Below are 19271 nucleotides of genomic sequence, written 5' to 3'. Positions count from 1 at the left end.
AATGAAGCACTTGAGGTTGCAACATGAGTGATTCTGAGGGAAAACTCATTACTTTTTCAGGATGTTTGTTTGCCAGTATAATTTGAATTGTTTGGCAGGCAGGCTCCGGGGTGCCTGGGGTTAAAGGAGAAAAGGCTTCAGTTTCTACCTGAGAGGATCAGCAGGGGCTGGGGGTCAGTCAGTGACTCTGACTGAGTCAGTGTGGTCGAGCTGCTGCTTCCTCTTAATCCTCTTGGCCCCTGAGTCTCATCCCTGGCAGGATCGTCTGTAATAGATGTAATTAGAGCGGCAGCAGCACAAACAGTGCAGCCCTGCTGATCCCTGCTCTGCGCTCTGCCAGGGCACCTGGCTGCCTGGGAATAGCTCTGCTTTCCATGCTGCTTTGTGGAACAGGTGGTTGTCAAAGGAGAGAGCCAGGGACATTTTCCAGCAGCTCCCGGGGCTATTAAAAACCCACCCCCAGCACTCATCTGCTGTGCATGGAATGGATTGTTCCAGAAGGGGTAGGAGCAAATCCTTGTGGCTTAACCTGCCCTCCCTTTGTTCTGTTGTGATGATAACGAGGGGAAATGGGATAAAAGAAAAGGCTCAGTGTCCTTCATGCAGCTCTGGGTATCACATTTGCTGTCCTGTCTTCCCAGGGAGGAAATCAGATTTTAAGCTTTCTATATCCATGATGGATGACTCCTGAGGGGGGGGGTGGAACGCTGGCATCAGCAACCTGCAAGCTGCTGGTCTCCCTGGCCACACCTGGTACATTAAATAGGTTTATTTTCTTCTGCTGCACTGCTGGAAGAGTGCACAGGAACCCAAAAAAGCCTGGGAGCAGAGGGTACCGTGAGGACAACCTGACAGCCAGCGTGTGGCTTTGGCCAGTCCCTGCTGGAATACTTCAGGCTGCAAAGATTTTGGGAATCCCAGCCAGCTGTGGGCACAGCAACCTGTGCAGTCAGCACAGCGAGGCAGAAGGAGCACCAGGAGGGTGTCCTTGGCTGGGAATTGCTTGGAGCAGACACTGGAGCCTGTGCAGGGTGACGTGCAGGCAGCTGCTGTGTGTGGCCGCTGGCAGATGATGAATGCAGCCTGCTGACACAAACACAATTAGGTGATGTCTAGGAAAAGTGTTGGCTTTGTTCTGTGCCTGCTTCGCTCCAGCAGTGCAGGGACCTGATCTCACGTGTGTGCCCCTGATCTCCTGTGTGCCCCTGATCTCCTGTGTGCCCCTGATCTCCTGTGTGTGCCCCTGATCTCCTGTGTGTGCCCCTGATCTCCTGTGTGTGCCCCTGATCTCACGTGTGTGCCCCTGATCTCCTGTGTGTGCCCCTGATCTCCTGTGTGTGCCCCTGATCTCACGTGTGTGCCCCTGATCTCCTGTGTGTGCCCCTGATCTCCTGTGTGTGCCCCTGATCTCATGTGTGTGCCCCTGATCTCATATGTGTGCCCCTGATCTCCTGTGTGTACCCCTGATCTCCTGTGTGTGCCCCTGATCTCACATGTGTGCCCCTGATCTCACGTGTGTGCCCCTGATCTCCTGTGTGTGCCCCTGATCTCCTGTGTGCCCCTGATCTCCTGTGTGCCCCCTCCACCCTGGGGAGGCCACAGAGCTGTGGCAGTGCCCACCACCAGCAGCGTGTGCCCAGCTGAGAGCCTGAGTACAACTAGAGCTGATTTTTTCTGCAAACACCTCTGGGTGGGTCTGGCCACCTGCACGCTGAGTTTTGGCACTGCCAGTCACTCCTGTGCCATCCTCTGGTGGGGCTGGCCGGGTTTAGCTCAGATTGTGCTGTGAGTGGAGCTGCAGGTGCTTTAAAAGGAGCACATGTAACAAATGCTTCATTTCCCCCTCTCTGTGCACTGTGACCTTCAAAGCTGGAGGAGCCCTCCAGGGCACGGTGGCCCCCGTCCAAGGAGAGAAAGCCCAGCCTGCTGCTGGCATTAAATTCCCTGGAATCAGGCAGGAACATGAGGCAAGAGGATTTCCCAGTATTTCCAACTGTGACCTTCAGAGCCGTGCAAATGTTAGTATTAAACTTATTAGCAGCAGAGGCCTTTCTGTGACCCCACAGGGATAACTCCCCCCATTTCCCCCCCGCCCCTTGGCTTTTTTTGGAGGCAGGACAGTGATGCTGATCTGTAGGGACAGGACGGGCACGAGGGGTACAAATGGAAAGAGGGGAAATTCGGCTTTCGGGAAGAAATGCTTTGCTGTGAGGGCGGTGACAGGGCATCCAGGGAGGTCGTGGCTGCCCGGGACGTGCTCGAAGGTTGGCTGTGGCTTGGTGGGAGTTGTCCCCACACAAGGCAGGGGGTGGGACTGCCTGAGCTTTAGCGTCCATTCCGACGCCTTAACACTCCGTGGCGGTGTGATATGCTCTGTGTGATGTCCCCAGCCAAGCTGGGCGCTGCCCGCGGGACCACCGGAGCCCCGCGCTGCCTGCGCTGAGCCGGGAGGAGCCGGGCGCGCCCGGGGCCGGGGGACGCGGCCGCGCATGTGCCGGCCGTGCCCCCCGCCCGGGCTCCTCCAGCATCCTCGGCATCCTCTTCGGCATCCTCCTCGGCATCCTCCCAGGCATCCTCCCAGGCATCCTCCCCGCCGGGCGCTGCGCCCCGCAGCCCGCGCAACAAAAGCGCCGCGGCCGCGCCCCGCGGAGCCGCTCCCGGCGCGGGGCACCTGCTGCTGCTGCTGCTGCTGCTGATGATGATGATGATGATGATGATGATGATGATGATCCAACGCTGCTACTGCTGATCCAGCGCTGCTGCTGCTGATCCAGCGCTGCTCCCGCTCCGCTCCGCCCGCGCCCTGCGCAGCGCCGGCCGCGCCCGCGGAGCCGCGGAGCTGTCCGGGCTCGGGCTCCGGGCTCTGTGCGGGCTCTGTGCTCGGTGCAGGCTCCGGGCTCGGGCTCTGTCCGTGGTGCTGCCGCCCCCGCGGCCGAGCGCAGCCCCCGGACCGCGCCCGCCCGGCCGCTCCCCGCCCGGCATCCTGTTGCGCCGGGAGCGCGGCGGCGAGCGGGGGAAGAGCATCCAGGAGCGCCGTGCGAGGAGCCCGAGCGCCGTGCCGGCTCGGAACAATGGCTGCGCTGCCGCGGATGCTCTGCGCGGCCGCGCTCGCCCTGCTGCTCTGGGGTAGGTGCTGCCGTCCCTCTCCACCCAGCCCCGCCGCTGGAAAGAAAGAAGGGGGATGTTCCATTCGTACCTGCCCTCCTAGTGGGGTTTTTGTTGTCGGGAGAAGGGAATTGCGCTCGTGGGTGTGAGGGAGTGGAAGCGCCTCAGTGCCGAGCACAAAGCATGTGCTGGTCCCTTGCTGTTTGCTCTTGGTCGGGGGTTTGCAGCGTAATTTGACATCGCGTTGCCTCGGGGAGGGTGTGCAGCCCATTAAGAGGTGTTTTAGTGCCGGTCTGTGTAAACTGGAGTTAATCAATCGATTGCAGCTGCAGTTTGATTCCTGCCATGGGAAGAGGCTGGGCGGTTTTGCCACATTCGATGTGCGTGTGCCTTCAGCCCTGTGTGTGGGTGCCTGTCTGTGTGTGCAGATTCTCAGAGAAAAGCAGGATCCTGGAGCTTTTCCTTATTTCTCCCTGGAAGCTGCTGCTGGTAGTATTGGGAGAATTGGAACCAGGCTGCTTCCAGGAATAGTCCCGGGATAATATGTTGCTTGAGAGAGTGGGTTAATGGTGCCTCAGAGGCTGGGGAGGAGGGAGCAGCCAGCAAAGTCAGCGTCTGGGCTCTGGAGACAGCCTTGGACACACAGAGCCCGGGATTGTTTAGCCCGGGGGACAAATGTCAGCAGGGATTTGGTCGGAGATGTGGTGCTGAAACAATCCCTTTCTGCTCGAGCGTGTGGCTTCACATGCAATGATTTCTGTCCTCTTTGCAAGAGCAGTATTCGAGAGTTGCCAGCCTTAGCACAGCTCTGATTGGAAGCGTTTTGAGCAGGAATGCCTGGGAAATCAATAACTCCTCCTGCTGCCAAATTCACTCCCGTCCAAGCCCCTTGGTTCCCAGTAGTGCCCATGGAGCCCAGGGACAGCAAAGGTGCTGGACTCTCCCAGTTTTGCTGAATTAAAGCATCCAGACCTTCCAATTTAGCACAAAGAGCGAGCTGTTCCTCCACGCTGGAATTCTGGGCTGCCCCTCATCCCAGACTGTAATTGCTGCTCTAACAGGAGCATGCCCAGCACGCATGGGAGGCAATGAACAATGCCTTTAAAGTGGCATTAATTACCAGGGAAAGATGAAAGTTGTGGCAAGGCAGACGCTGGAGAGGTGAATCTGTGTGAAGTGATCACCCTCTGTTAATTATTATGAATTATTAATATCTCAGGAGAAAGAAGCTTGGTAAAATTTGACATTTGAGACTTAATCTGTTATCAGACAGTGCTAGTAATAAATCAAGCCATTTTCCATTAGGAACATTTATGCCAAGATGTGAATAACTGATATTTCTCTAATCCTGTCCTAACACCTCTTTCTCTGCTGCTCCTTTCCTCCAGCTGGATTTTGTTCCTCCGTGTGTGTGGAAGTCCCATCTGAGACAGAGGCTGTCCAAGGGAAAGACATGAAGCTGCTCTGCATCTCCTGCATGAAGAGGGAAGAGGTGACAGCCAGCACGGTGGTGGAATGGTTCTACAGGCCCAACGGGGGGAAGGATGAGCCTGTATGTACCACTGGGATCTGAGCCCTTTCTGTTCCTTTCCTTGCTTATCCCATTCCCACACCTGGGCACAGCACAAACTCCTGGTAGGAAAAGCTGCAATCAGTTGCTGAGGTCAAACATTTGGGGTGTAGATTAATCAATGCCAATCTCCAGAGCCAGTCCCTCAATACTTCAAGCCCAGGATCTGAGGATGTCAAATATGACTGACCCTTGGTACCCTTGTCTGAATCGGTTCTGAATCCCAAAGCTGTTCTTTTGGAGGTGAAATTAATAAAAATAAATCTGTAGGGCAGGATTTACTTCTCTTTGCCTCAGAGAAAGCTGTGTTATCCCAGCTGTGGGAGGATCTCCAGGAGCTGCTTTGGATCCCTGTCAGGAAAAGGTAAAATTGATTTTCAGAGTGAATCAAAATGGAAATTGGACAGATGAGGAACAGCTGGAATTCAAGAGAGAATGGTGAAATGGAGAACTAGATAAAGGCTGAGTGCACATTTCTTTCTAGCTATTTTATCTGAGTCTGAAGCATTAAATCAGTGGCTGTGATTGAGCAGGGCCACGCAGGATGACAAATATTCTCCTTCCGTCTGAGAACAAAAGGGACCAGGCTAAGGAATGAGATGGGAATTCACTTCCAGTGCCCCAGGGGATCCACTTGCCAGTGGCAACCCAAAGAACACCAACCAAAGTGAGCTGGGGCGAGCAGGGTCATGGTGGGACTGTGGCCAGCCAGAATGTCACACTGTCATATTTGCCCTGCAGCACTTCCATCTCAGCTGAATACCCCAGGGCTTCCCAAAAAGAGCTGGGTCTTCACTGTGGGTGCTCTGAGGTTCTTTCCTAGGTGGTCTCACATGCACTGACTAACAGGCACATTGCTAGGCACGAAGAATCCCAGTTTTCTGTTCCATTGCTGATTTTTTGTGTCCACGTGCATCTGTGTTTTGCTGTGCCTTAGTTTTTCTCCCTCTCTCGTGGAGATATTGGATTCCTGATCACTCCTTTTCCTGTCTTTTGTAAAGTCACCTGATACTTTGAGGCAAAGCATGATGGAATATGAATAGCTGCTGTTACCAAGGGAGCTCAGAACATCCCTGAGTGTAGCTGGAGGGGGATGCTGCCCCTGGCTCCTGCTGTGGTGCTGTCCAAGGCAGAGATTAACTGTGGTATTTTCGGGGCTCCCCAGATGGAGGAGGAAGGAATGAATCTGACTCCATGTTCTTAGAAGGCTAATTTATTCTTTTATGTTACTATATAATATAAAAGAATGCTATACTAAAACTGCACTGAACTATACTAAAGAATACAGACAGAAGACTAAAAGATAATAATGAAAAACTCCTGACTCTCTCCTCAGAAAGTCAGACAGAGCTGGCTGTAATAAATAAAAACAATTCACATGAAACCAATGAGCCAATCACCTACCACATCCCCAAGCAGCAAAACACAGGAGAAGCAAATGAGATAATATTGTTTTCCTTTTTCTCTGAGTCTTCTCAGCTTTCCGGGAGAGAAATCCTGGGCAAGGGATTTTTCCAGAAAATATGACTGTGACAATTAACCATCACGTCCCTTTCTATTTCCTCACAGATCTATCTATATTTACATATATATATATATATTCCTCACAGATCTATATATCCATTTACATTTATTTCCTCACAGATCTACGAGTACAGGAAAACAAACCACGAGTTCCCAAGCCGCTTCAGCGGGCGGATCCAGTGGAATGGCAGCAAAGACATGCAGGACGTGTCCATCACCGTGCTGAACGTGACCCTGAACGACTCGGGCGTCTACACCTGCAACATCACCCGCGAGTTCGAGTTCGAGATCCACCGGCCCCTCTTCCAGAGCTCCAGGGTGATCCACCTCACCGTGGTGGAGGAGGGTAGGGATTGGTTTTTATCAATATGTGTCTTGATTTGTCCAGCCCTGCTGCTGAGTAAATAGTGGCAATTGTGGTGCTCCACCCCAGAGACACTTTGGCTAGCTGTGGGTCGCAGCTGGGCACGTGGGGACAAGCACAGGCATGTCCGAGTTCCAGATGGAACTTGCTGTGGAAGAGGGTCACTCCTCAAGCTTCCTTGTGCTGGAGAAGCTTTTAAGGCGATGGTGAAGGAAGGAGTCGGCCCCGATGGAGGGTTTTAATCCAGAGGTTTTATTCTGGGCCACATGGCCCCTGAATCTAGCAGCAGCTTCACCAGAACTCTGAGCACGTGGTGTGCTTGCCCTTTTAACCCGGGGAGAGGAGGAGGAAGGGAACCAAGGACCAACAACCAGGTATGGGGTGGGCAGGTCTCAGGTGAAAGGGACCCCAGGGAGGGAGAGCATCTTTTGACTCTGCCCAGTCACTCGATGCTCCCCTGGAATTTCTGTGTTGATATACAGTAGGAGTCAGGCTGGGGGAAAGGAGAGGTGATTGACACCTGGGGAAGGACCGGGGGAACTGAGGCAAGCCATGACATTACACCGCAACAGGCAGGAGGTGTTTTGTGCTGTCAGAGGCCAGGGTGACCCAGCTCGCCATGCTGGAGGAGGGCAGGAGGGTGTTTTGTGCTGTCAGTGGCCGTGGGTGTTGTCACCAGGGATAGAGTTTGTCACTGCACCACAGGAGAGGGCTCTGAGTTTGGCATTGACAAACGTGGCTCAGGAGGAAAAACCTGTGGCTTGTTTGGTGGCTGGAGGCTGGTTCTGGGCACAGGCTGGTTGTGTGTGGGTGTGGGAAGGCACAGTGAGGCGGGCACAGCTGGGCACAGCTGGGCAGGAGCGAGCAGAGGTTTCCAGCTCCTCCGGCGGCGGCTCTGGATGTTACAGCGATGCCATTCCCAGGGAGCCGCAGCGATTCTTTGCTGCCGCCCCCTCCCTCCTGCAACAACAACTCGTTCTCCATTTTGATACCAGTCTCCTGCTTCTCCTCCTTCCTTCTGTGGTGCTCCTGAGTCGTTCTGTTCCTCTGGGTGTTGCTGGGTTCGGTGCTGCAATCGCGGCATGTTGCAGACAGTGCAGGGGATGCTGCTGCTCTCTTCAGACAGGGCCTGGAGCTCTCAGCCCTTTTGTCTGCCCTTTCCCCTCCCTCTTCCCCACAACCACCTCAGTGTTTTGATCCTTTACAAATCACTGGCGGCACAACAGAGCCGAGTAACACCAGCGAGTGGGGCACGGGGAGGAAACAGAGCGTGAAGATGAGCTAGGTGAGCAATCCGTGAGGATGTGGGGGTGGCAGGGATGCGAGGCACACACAGGGCTGTGCGTGTCGGATCCCTCTGGGACCCCTGCCTGTTGCACATCCCTCTCTTTTGCCCCCTCACAGCCTAAAGGCACCTGGAGACTCTGTCAAGGTGGATTAGGAAGGATAACACAAGGGTGGAAAATGTCCATGGATCTGCATGGAAATAATCAGGGGTTGTTTCATTTTATTCACAGCTGGAGAAGACTTCACCTCTGTCATCTCAGAAATTATGATGTATATTCTGCTGGTCTTCCTCACGCTCTGGCTGCTGATTGAGATGATCTATTGCTACAGGAAGGTCTCCAAGGCAGAGGAGGCTGCCCAGGAAAATGCGTAAGTCTGGAACCCCTGGAGGTGAGGTCTGTTCTGCAAGAGCTCTTCACATGTCCCAGAGCTCTCAAATTGTATAGACCCCTGCTAGTACAGGATAATCAGGTCTAAAATTGATGACTTTTTCTTTCTGATGATTGAATAAATCGTGTAATATTAATTCCTTCTGCCTCACCTCATCTACTGTAAAACCCAAGGAACTGTTCTGTACCAGCAGGAACCTGTGCCTGTAGGGTGTCTGCAATATGGGACAGACCCTGTGTAGTTTGCCAGAAATCCTCAATAAGGTTGACAAAGTGAGTAGTGATTAAAACATGCTGGAAGACTGCAGGAAGACTGAACTTTGCCGTGGCATGGGCTGGTTGGTGTTTGCTCTGTCCAAAGTCCTTGCAGTATTTAGGAGCACCAAGACTGTGCCCCCTTGCACCACACACCAGGCAGGGAGTGAGCAGTATTCCAGGTTTGGACCATGTGGAGATGCTCTCCTGAAGGTCTGGTTTCATCCTGGCCCATTCCCATCTTTCCACACACCTGGCTTGGTTTAGAGCACTCTTTGTACATAGGAAGGCTGGCTGTGTAGGATTTTGGAGCAGGGAAGAGTCGGTGTTTGCCCTGCCTGTGCCAAGGAGTTTCCCTCTGTGAGCATCTACAGGTGACATTTGTTACCTCAGAGATGCTTCCAGGCTCTCAGCAAAGGTGAGTTTACCCAAGCTGAGCTTTACACTGTGTGCTCTCCTCCTTCCCTCCAACTACAGGACAGACTACCTTGCAATTCCATCGGAAAACAAGGAGAACTGTGCTGTGCCTGTGGAGGAGTAGCAGAGGGGAGGCAGCGCAGTGAACGGCGCCAAGGTGGGTCATGAAGAAGTGGTCACTCCTTGTGTCTGTCCACCCCTCAGCTTCCTTGTGGTGGGGCTGGAGACTCCTGGAGCATGGCTGTGCTCCTCTGCAGCTCCCCCAACAACCTTAGAAGCCATACAGGTGTCTTTAGGGGTGTACTTGTATTTCTTGAACCCCCAAAGCAGCACATGCCACGGTGTATTTATGCCTCCTTTACCTATTGCTGTGGAGTTGGGAATCTTCACTTTCCCCTGCAGCTGTGCCCATGAGGACTGGAAGGGCTCTGCCTCCAAAGGAAACACGTTCTAGGAAGGAATTTGTGTGCTACAGATTAAAATCTGGATCTTTTACTCTCTCGTTCACCTCCGGTCAGTTCCTGTGCTAACTGTTGCCACCCTCACCCCTGTGAGCTCCAAGAGGAATTGTCTCCCTTGCAGGGGCTCTGAAGACAGAAGGACCATGCCACACCAGCCAGCTTTGAGGGGGAGCTCTGCGCCGTGGGGAGGAACACGGGGAAGTGTAAATTCTCTTCCATTTGCCTGGGACTCTGTACAGCCTTGACTCTGGTCCTGTGACCCCACCTGAGCTGCCAGCCCGGTGCTGAAGGACTCCTCTGCGGAAGCACGCAGAGCAAACAGCACAGGCTGTGGGCAGCACGGCTCCTTCCCGACTTTCCGTTCCATCATCACCTCAATGGCTTTGTAAATGTCACCTGTCACTTCTTAGCTGCTCTCACCACCACCTTTATTTGCTAAATGTGCTACTTCTCCACTGCAGAGGGTAAGGGTATGTATGGCACATTGCTCTGAGCTGCAGGACTGTGAACAAGGATCTCTTAGGGGGTTAGTCCACCACATACTGTGGCCCAAGCGGTTTTCTTGGTGTTAGAACAGGAAGAATTTAATTAATTAATGAAGCCACTCTGAATTTTAGGCTGTCCATGCACAAGCAGAGTAGGGTGAGGACTGTAATGCACTAAAATTGGAAGTGTATAGTAGGAAAGACAGGTCCCTGTGTCATGTTCACACTTTCTTCTGGAGGGAATTGAGGATACAGACCATGACATACTCCTGCTTTGGGAAGCAGGATGATCTAAGTACAAGAATCCCGTGTCCCTCTCATTTATCAAGTGTCAAACCCCCCGTCCCCTTCCACCTGCCTGGCACAGCAGGTTTGCTCCTGGAGTACACAGTGGGAGGAGGAACCTGTAACAGCTGGCAAGGCAGCAGGACAAGGTAGGGCATCCACCTTTTCCTGGGGAACCCCAAAAAGGAAGGCAGCCTCATGCTGGTAGGCAGGAGAAACAAATAGGATACAAAGCCCTCACAGCTTAGTAAAATGGTTGTAGTTTTGTAACTGTGGTGGTTCTCTGGTGCTGTAGCAGCACCATCTAGAGGGATAGACACAAAACACCCACTTTTCCCAGTTAATCCTAATTCTCTCTTGAGGCAATTAATCACCAGTATAAATAGTCTGGATGAATCCTAAATGATCTCCTGGTGCCTAGGAATCACCCTGGAAATTCCATCTTTCCTATGCAAAATTACCTTTTCTGAGGGTTAAATGGAATAAAAATTGCTTTCTGCCCTTCAGTGCAGATCAGTTGAGCTCAACAGCTGGGATTGGAAAGGGAAAAAGGCAGAACCATTGGCCAGGGTGGAATCGTGCTGTAAAACCAGGTGGGGAAGGTTTGGGCCTGTTGCATGGCAGAGTTGTAACATCCCTGCTGCAATGGAGCCTGTGCTGCTTTGCCAGAGTTGACAAATTCTGCTCCACTTGTAAGTAGCTCCAACGTGCTCGTGACTCCAGGCATGCTCCCCACCCACGGAATCCCCTCTGCTTTGTTCTGCTGCTTTTTATGTGCTCGCTAAAATCATGGAAATTACCCCGTTTGTAAGGCAGGCTCAGGCCAGATTTCCAACTGGCACTTGTTCAAAACCTTTTTTTTAGAGTGGGTGTCAACTTTAGTCAACTACTCCAGTGCAGTCTTGGTAGTAGGATTGCTCCCAAACCCAGAGCCAAGCCTGGCAAGGGGAGCACATTTTCCAGATAAAGCACACTCACAGTCTGGGCACCAGTTCCCAAAATCCTGATGTCCAAAAGAATATCCAAGAATATTCAGCTGGATGCCATCTTCTTCCCTATCCCAGTTTGCCTGGCAGGATCCTGAGCTCCACAGAGGGACTGGGTTGTAACTGGGGTTTCCAGCACTGCCCACGGCACTGAGCCCAAGGTGAATTTTAGGACACCTCTCTCCCACTCCAGCTCTGCTTCTCAGTCCCTGAGAGCCACAGAAAACCCTCTGGTGTCATACTGTTAAATCAAAACAGGAGTGAACCCAAGAACTTCTTGAGAGCTACCTCAGGTGGTAAAGAAGGGCCGTCCCCTTGTCCAGCACCTCCCTGAGTCCCACAGGCATCTTCTGGATGCTCTTTTTTTTGGACAAATCTTTCACTTTTCCAGTTCCTGCAGACAGAGGTGACCATTGCCTCGCGGTGTTCCAAGCAGGAGGAAACGGGGTGCAAAGTTCTGCTCAAGAATCTTGCAGGGAAAAAGGAATAATAATTTAAAAATTGGTGATTCTTCAAGACCTGGAAGAGAAAGTCCTGGCAAAGACTCTGTGTGTGTTTGGAATGAGAGAGGAGACTGTGGAATGGCAGGATAATAAAAAGAACCAAGAGCCACGCTGGTTGTTGGATAGATTTTTTAATTGATACCGTACTTCCATGGTACTAACTACTTACACGGAGTTTGGCTGCAGAGCCTGTACAATTCCTACATTCCAGCACGTACGTTCCAGTATCGCTTTGAACCGCGGCTTGGTTTTTGTTTTCTTTTGTTTTTGTGGTTTTGTTTGTTTTTTTTTTTTTTTTGCGCACAGCGCAAAGTTTCTGACAGTCGGGACAACTCCTAAAACAAACCCACAATCCTTCCCCCACCCACCCCAGAGTCACCTCAGCCATGAGCCCCGGGTCTGGAGGGGATTCCAGCAGGGAAGCAGGTGCCTGTGGTGGTTGTAGGAGGAGAGCAGACCCTCGTTCATCATCCCTTGTGCACAGGAGCTGCAGGACCCGCGTGGGGACAACACGCCCCAGGGTTTCATAGCAGCATTCTCCAGCCCTGGGAGATGAAATCCCACTGGAATGGTGATGTCCCAGGCTGCTCGTGGGAGGTTGTGACGTTGCTACTGCTCTGCTGCTCTTCCCTCCCTCCACATCCAGCCCAGAGCCAGGTCGGTGCTTCCATCCCTGCTCTCCAAGGGCCATTTCCCAGCGGGTGGAGATGGGGATGATGTGCGTGGCACAGGCTCCAGCTCCCTGCTGGATGGAGCTGTGACAGCTGCTCTCCCAAGTCCTGATTCCACTGGGCAGCTCCAGAACCCGAGCTGCACATGGGGGTTCATTCCCTACCTACTCTCGGGGTTTGGGGCAGGGAAGGTGGCCTTTAACGTTAGCAATGGAATTGGCCTAAATGAGTGAGGTAACAGAAACGGCCAGAGGAGGAACCTCCCCGAGCCATGTGCAAATATAATTCCTTCAGCAGAAGGAAGTCCTTTTCCCTACTGAAAAAAATAAAATAAAATAAAACAAAACACATTCACTTGAAGAGCATACAGACTGCAGGAGGGGAAGGCAGGCAGGGACAGCACCAGGTCAGACCATCTATGACACAGGTAATGATTGTCCAGCAGCAGAGGTGGGAGGGGACAGGGAAAAGCCATAGCAAGCACTGCAAAACGTGTGGGAGAGGAGGAGGGCATGGCATGCCATGATCCATGCTAAGAGAAGCCCATGCTGTCTGCCTAGATCAGGGAATGGCCTTGATCAGTCACCCAGGACACGAGAGTATTTGGCCAGTGTGCACATCTGGAAAAAGAGAGGTTTTATGGCACAGAGAGACTCGTGCTGGAGAGACTGCAAACACAGAGATCAGAGCGTGTCTGGTGGGGAACAGGATGGAAAATCAGCACAGGAACCACCCTGGCACAGGTGTTCTGTGAGCCACAGAGCTCAGAGAGCACAGGAACCTCCCTGACCCAGGTGTTCTGTGAGCCACAAGAGATCTGAGCGCACAGGAACCACCCTGGCCCAGGTGTTCTGTGAGCCACAAGAGCTCAGAGAGCACAGGAACCACCCTGGCAGAGGTGTTCTGTGAGCCTCAGTGATCAGAGCATGTCCAGTGGGGAACAGGCTGGAAAATCAGCACAGGAACCACCCTGGCCCAGGTGTTCTGTGTGTCACTTTCCTCAGGGACTTTGGTTCCAGTGTCTGTTCTGAGCTGTTTTAAGCAAGCCCCTGTCAGTATTTTAAGTGGTGTTGAGGCTGAAAACACGAAGTCAGAGCCCAGGGGGCTGTGCCATGGGCTGTGTTGGTGGCAGCCTGGCAGAGATCCGTGGGCAGAACCCCTTGGAGCTGAGCAGGCAGTGCAGAAAGCACTGATCTGTCAGAGCTGGGGGTGGCAGCAGCTGCCTGGGCAGACAGGACAGAGCTGCCTCCCCTGAGCCAGGCACTGCTGCTTTAAAGTGATTTCAAGACTGATTTTCAGTGGAACATGGAACCAGACAGTTCCAGCTGTAAATCAGGAGTTTGTTCCTGTGCTCCCGGGGAGAACAGCTGCTGCAGCACACCAGAGCAAATCCAAAAGGTCTCAAGTGCCCAGACCAAAGGTGTCTCCAGCCACTCTCTGGGAAAGAAATTTCTACCTTCTTGCATAAAGGTAAGAATAAACTCTTATGTGACTACCAGGACAGTGCTGAGGAGCCAAGGAGGCTGAAGTGTCTGTCCTTATCCACAGGCAGGTGAGCTGCTGAAGCTGTCTGATAAGGACAAGGATTAGCATTCCAGGATTAACATTCCTAGAGGGAATCTCCCAGTACATGCCCTGTTATCTCAGAGGCAGCTTTGTGCCTTCAGGGCTCCAAATCCAGCAAAGCCTTGTGCTTTGAACCTTTCCTCTTCTAACCCAGGGTCACACTGTACTAGAGATGTTTCCTGTGCCCAAGGTTTCTGGTTTTAAGATGAGAAGCATCCAAGCAGGGTCAGGTGTCACCTGCAGACAGGGACAGCAGCCAGAGGTGGAAATGCAGCCTCTGTGTCACACAGGCAGCTCAGGGGACATCAAAGGCATGTGCCTCCCTTCTCCTGTCCCAAAGGGAGGCAGGAAGGGTTCAGACACAAGTTAGTATCAGTTAGTATGAGTTCATAGCACAGTTTTGTCACTGAAGAGTGCCTGGAGTGCAGAGCACCCAAAAAAGCTCATTATCCTGTTAACAGCCAACTCCTTCCCACTGCAAGGGCCTCTCTGCCTTTTATTTTCCCATATTTACTCTCTGGAATGTGCAGGCCCAGCAGTGCCCCTGCCTTGGGATAATCTGGTTTTTGGTTGGAATAACCTGGTTTTTGGTCCTTCAGAGGCTTCACGGGCAGGTGCTGCTGTAGAAACCTCTGGTATCTACTCTGGGAATGCCTGGTTGCACAGCACTTACCCAGGACTCAACTCCCAGCTGCCAGAACTCTAAGATAAGCTAAGGTGTGCATTTATCAGGGCTGAGGTTGTGCCACTGTAAGATCAGTGAGGATGTCACAAACTGGTGGATCAGAGCCTCCCCCTTCTCCCTCCTCCCAACAGGAAGCATCTTCCTTGGCAGGATTTAGGCTACAAGCTGTTGGCATTGCTTTTGCATGCTTGGCTGGAGAAATGCCTTTTAAAAAATAAATATAATTCAAAAAAATCCCTGTTTTGGTGGTTGTTCAGATGGTGCAAATCAAACCCCAGCAGATGTGCAGGTGGAAGGGTCAGACTGGGAGGGGAAATGCACCTGGAAAGAATCCAGGGGGATTTCTGATGAGTGAGCAAGGGGAGAAGCAAAACCCTGGCTTGGCTGTGAGTGCTGGGGGAAGCACCACCCTCTGTAACATTATTCAGGCCTCTCACTCCTAGAAAGTGTTACTGATCCCGCCAGGAAATGTAATCCAAAATTGTCTCTGGCTCCAGAAGGAATTAACCTGTCAGCTGGGACTGCTCAGGGGCAGCTGATTCCTATCCCAGCTCTGCAGAGGGACTGAAAACACTCCAAGATTTTCTTTAAACCCTCACCCTTAGTGCCTTAAGACCCTGATTTTCCCCTCTTTATTACTACTGTGAGAGATCAAGAGGCAAAACAAGATTGTGAATCCCATCCAACTCCAAGGCAGACTGGCTGCCAAGTGGGAAAAAGAAAGAACTAGAAAAAGCCAAAGCCCTGAACCTCAAAGAGAAACCTCCCTCAGTGTGGAGGACACTGCAGCACCAGGTTCTGCCTGGTGCCCACTGCTCCCACTGCAGGAATTCACATTGCTGAGTGGCAGGATGGGTGTCAAACAATTTAAAAATCCACTTTAATGTGCAGGTGGGACAAATATCAGTGTTGAGATGCTACAGCTGCCTGGCCTGACACTGATTTAACAGAGCTTGTGCAGTTCTGTCCCTGGGGCTCAGCCTGAGGGAACATCCCGAGCCTGCAGCTGGAAATCTGCACAGGAGAAAGGATTCAGGGGGAGAAAAAGGGTTCCTTGCCTCCCTGACAGGGAGAATGTGAGCAGCAAACACTGATCAGCAGCATTTATCTGTGACCCTCTCTGATTTCTCAGCCTGCAGCTGGAGGAGACCCCACACTGCAGGCTCTTCTTGCAGTGTGCTCTTTCCTGGCAGGCTGGATCCCAGGGACTCCTCTGTGCGTCCTGCTTGCTGCTGGAAATTAAATTCTAGAAGAGGGAAATCGCAGCAGCAGGGGAATTCTGTGTGCTTAGTAATTGTGGGAATGAGTAAGAGGGGGAAGGGGGACTCTGGGACAGTCTGGCAAGTCACAGTGGGGAAAAGGAGCCCCAGAAAGCCCTTCCCAGGCCCTAGCACCTCAATTTCTTGGTACAGCAGCCATTTCAGCAGCCTCCCTGGGAAAAAGTCAGGGAGCAGTACAGTAGTCAGCAGCATTAAATTAAATAAATAGTCATAAATAGCCATTACTCTCTGGTTTTCCCCAGCTGGAGCTTGCTTTCACAGTCTGAAATGTCCTTTTGATAGCCTGGCTCCATCCATGCTCCTGCACATGGGAGTCTTGTGTGGGGCACATGTTTAGCACTTTGTTCTGGGGAGAAATCAGCAGGTTACTCCTGCATCCACTGGGAAGTGGGAGCTCAGAGGGCTTTCCTCAGGCTGCACTGAGGATATTCTGTGCCACAGAATGGTGTGAGACCTGGAGGAGCTGCAACTGCACTGTTCCAAACTGGGGATGTGCAGCTGCCAGCCAGAAGGTGGAAAAATCCCAGTGCTGGACAAAGTGGGACTCACATTCTCATGTTGGACAAAGTGGGACTCATATTCTCATCACCTACCCCGCTGGGGGAGAGGCAAAACCATTTATTAAACACTCCAAGAAGCAGCCTGCATCTCCAGTCCCTGTGGAGTTTGTGCACTGCACAGCAGAGCCAAGCTGCCCCTCTTCCCCGTCTGGCTGCTAATGGAGTCTGGAATTATGCCCCAGCAGAAGTGCAAATGCACACTGGCTGTTCTCTAGTGCAGCTCTAGCACCTGGCTGCCCCCAGGGCTGCACTGCCCCTCAGGTGCCTCACAGCCAGCTCTGTCCTGCCACCCTCTGATGGGCCCTTTTTCCTCTCCTCCTGTGGTCCCTGCGACCCTTCCTGACCTCTCCTGGATTTTTGGAAGCCTTGTTGCTCCAAGGATGCAGTCACATAAATATCCACAGTGATGGCTGGTGCTGCATAGATACAATTATGTCATTTATCCCAGGCAAGGAAAGGAAGCTGTTGTCTTTCCCCCTGTTTTCCCACAGATTTTACAATACAAGGGCTGGGTGAACAAACAGGAGAGAGATTTGCTGAGCTGGGTGGTGGGAGTGCTTGCAAATCAACCCTAATTTTGGTTCTGTGTTTAAATTTGGGTGCTCCCACCGTGGTGATTCCAGCAGCGATGCAGACCTGCAGCACAGGGATGGCTCAGTGGCAGGGCCCAAGCACAGGGAAAGCAGAGAATAGGAAAAGGGGACACTGTCACAGGTGTGCACACACCTGGGAGGCAGACCCTCCCCTGGCTCTCACTGCAGCATCACACAGGAGGAGCACAGGGGGGTTGTGGGAGGGATTGCAGCTCTGAGCTCTGCTCTCTGAGCCAGCCTGGCTGCCCTGACAGCAAATTCCTGCCCCAGCAGGGGCCTCCACGGAGCCACAGCAGCTCCCCCTGCTCTCCAAGCAGCTCTGCAGGGATTGACTGCGACTGCCAATGTGTGCCTGCAGGCAGCAGGGTGAGGGAGGTGACAGTGTCCCCTGTGGGAGATGGCAGAGCCAAGCAGGGACCTCCATGCGCAGGGAGGGGATGGGGACGGGCAGGGGGGCACTCACACTGATGCTTCCCTTTGAGACAACAGGAACAGACAGACAGACAGACAGGAATATCACAGAGGAGCAGTGCACGGGCCCAGGGAGCAGGGCTGGGCACGGCCCTAAGCACACCTCAGTGCTGGGAGAGCACAGCCCTCCCACACACACCCCCACACTCCCAGAGACCCTCCAGTTCAGCCAGTGTTGGAGGTCACTCCTTCCCCTCTTTAGGCTTTTTTTCTTTTTTTTTTTCTTTTTTTTCTCTTAAAATCTGTATATAATATATATATTTATATCTGTATATATATATATATTTATATATATATTTATATATCCTATTTACACATATTGCACACCGTCCTCTGGCCTCCTGCATTCCTGCCTGTTAATGGAAACGTTTCCTTTTCTCCTCTGGATCTGACCCGAAGTCCCGGGACCCGATGCCATTCTGGAGATTTATTAGAGAATCCTTCATCTGCAAGACAAGAGATTTCTCCACTGTGGTGCTACCCTGGAGGAGAGAACTTGGGGGTTTCCTTTTTCCTTTTTCCCTATGTATCAAGCATTGATGCTGTAATTGTGGTTTTGGAAGTGGGGAGTCAGGGGGATGCACAAATGGGGACTGGGAATGTGGGGCACCATTCTCCAGGAGAAGGGATGAGCAGAGTCCAGGGTAAGAAGAAACTCCTCTGTGATACCAGGACAGTGCTGAGGAGCCAAGGAGGCTGAATCTGTCCTTATCTACACCCAGGCGAGCTGCTGAAGCTGTCTGATAGGGACATGGATTGGCATTCCCTAAGTTCTCTCTCCTTAGGGGAAAGCAGCTCACATTTAGGGACTTATGAGGAAGCAGCTCTCATTTCTGAACTGTGCTCCCAGCAGACCTGTGTGCTTTTTAGGGAGCACACCCTGAAATTCCTGCACTTATGAGGAAGCAGCTCTCACTTGGGGCCTGTGTTTTCAGCATTTTAGGGAGCACACCCTGAAATTCCTGGATTTATGAGGAAGCAGCTCTCATTTCTGAACTGTGCTCTCAGCAGCCCTGTGTGCCTTTTAGGGAGCACATCCTGAAATTCCTGCACTTATGCTACAAGAGTTTGTCCCCTTCCTCCCTGAAAGCTGCATGTAAATCCAGGCCTCAGCTCAAACCAGTTTGCTCCCCAAACTGGGATGACAGATGAGACACCAAATGTGCCCATATGAGGTTTTTGGCCCTGCTTAGGGTTCTCTCCTTGATGTGCATGGACCCCTCTGATGGGAGAGAGCAGCCACGGCCCCCTGTGACAGCCCTTGTGGTACCCAGCAGCAGCAGGAGATGGATCTACAGGAGCTGGCACACCTGAGGGGCTGTGGTGGAAGCAGGAGGTGCTGAAGGATGGGAAGCAGGACTGGGAGGACACGGTGACACCCTGGTCACAGCCCTGCCCGCAGCAGTGCAGTCTCACCTGGTCCAGGAGCATCACGGAGGATTTGATGATCTCGCGCCATTTCTGCAGCTCTGAGTCGTGGTACTTCTGCTGGGACTCCAGCAACTGGGCCCACTCTGTCTGAGACTGGGGTAACCTGCACAAAAACACAGGCAAGGGTCATAAAATCCCGCAGTTTGTACAGAGATTTCTCTTTCACAGAATCACAGAATGACCAGGCTGGAAGAGACCTCCAAGACCACAGAGTCCAGCCCAGCCCCAACACCTCAGTTGCCAGGAGCCACTGGCCTTCCTGGCCCCAGGGCACACTGCTGGCTCCTGGCCAGCTGCTGTCCCTCGGGTCCCTTTGTGCCTTTATTGTGAGGAATAGCTGCTCTGGCTCTTTTTTCCAATTCTTTCCCTTCAGGACAGATGGA

General features: G+C 52.5%; 2 protein-coding genes across 17 annotated transcripts in view; one reads left to right on the top strand and one right to left on the bottom strand.

Moving 5' to 3' along the window:
- Positions 1 to 2164: 2164 nt before the first annotated feature.
- SCN3B (sodium voltage-gated channel beta subunit 3) lies at positions 2165 to 11741 on the top strand. Of its 3 annotated transcripts, none has more exons than XM_039721788.1 (6): positions 2165 to 2264; positions 4494 to 4657; positions 6320 to 6545; positions 8081 to 8219; positions 8972 to 9068; positions 9494 to 11741. In XM_039721788.1, the coding sequence occupies exons 1-5, from the start codon at positions 2198 to 2200 to the stop codon at positions 9033 to 9035; spliced, it is 660 nt and encodes a 219-aa protein (XP_039577722.1). In that variant the 5' UTR covers positions 2165 to 2197; the 3' UTR covers positions 9036 to 9068; positions 9494 to 11741. The 3 variants fall into 3 exon arrangements, with proteins under 3 accessions (XP_039577722.1, XP_039577723.1, XP_039577724.1); XM_039721789.1 differs by lacking the exon at positions 9494 to 11741 and adding an exon at positions 9314 to 9468; XM_039721790.1 differs by lacking the exon at positions 2165 to 2264 and adding an exon at positions 2753 to 3126.
- Positions 11742 to 11743: 2 nt separating this feature from the next.
- The window catches only part of GRAMD1B (GRAM domain containing 1B), a 103521-nt gene continuing 95993 nt past the window's right edge, over positions 11744 to 19271 (bottom strand). For all 14 annotated transcript variants that reach the window (XM_039721777.1, XM_039721773.1, XM_039721774.1 and 11 more), the window contains 2 exons: positions 18874 to 18991; positions 11744 to 17903 (listed from right to left, as the gene is read on the bottom strand). In XM_039721777.1, the coding sequence (XP_039577711.1) occupies positions 17814 to 17903; positions 18874 to 18991 (208 nt within the window). In that variant the 3' untranslated portion in view covers positions 11744 to 17813. The remainder of the gene's footprint in view (positions 17904 to 18873; positions 18992 to 19271) is intronic.

Source organism: Passer montanus, unplaced genomic scaffold, assembly GCF_014805655.1.
Source record: "Passer montanus isolate IOZ18808 unplaced genomic scaffold, ASM1480565v1 scaffold47, whole genome shotgun sequence".
NCBI classification, from domain to species: Eukaryota; Metazoa; Chordata; class Aves; order Passeriformes; family Passeridae; genus Passer; species Passer montanus.
Note: the sequence above shows the minus strand (reverse complement) of the source record. Positions and strands in the feature narration are given on the sequence as shown.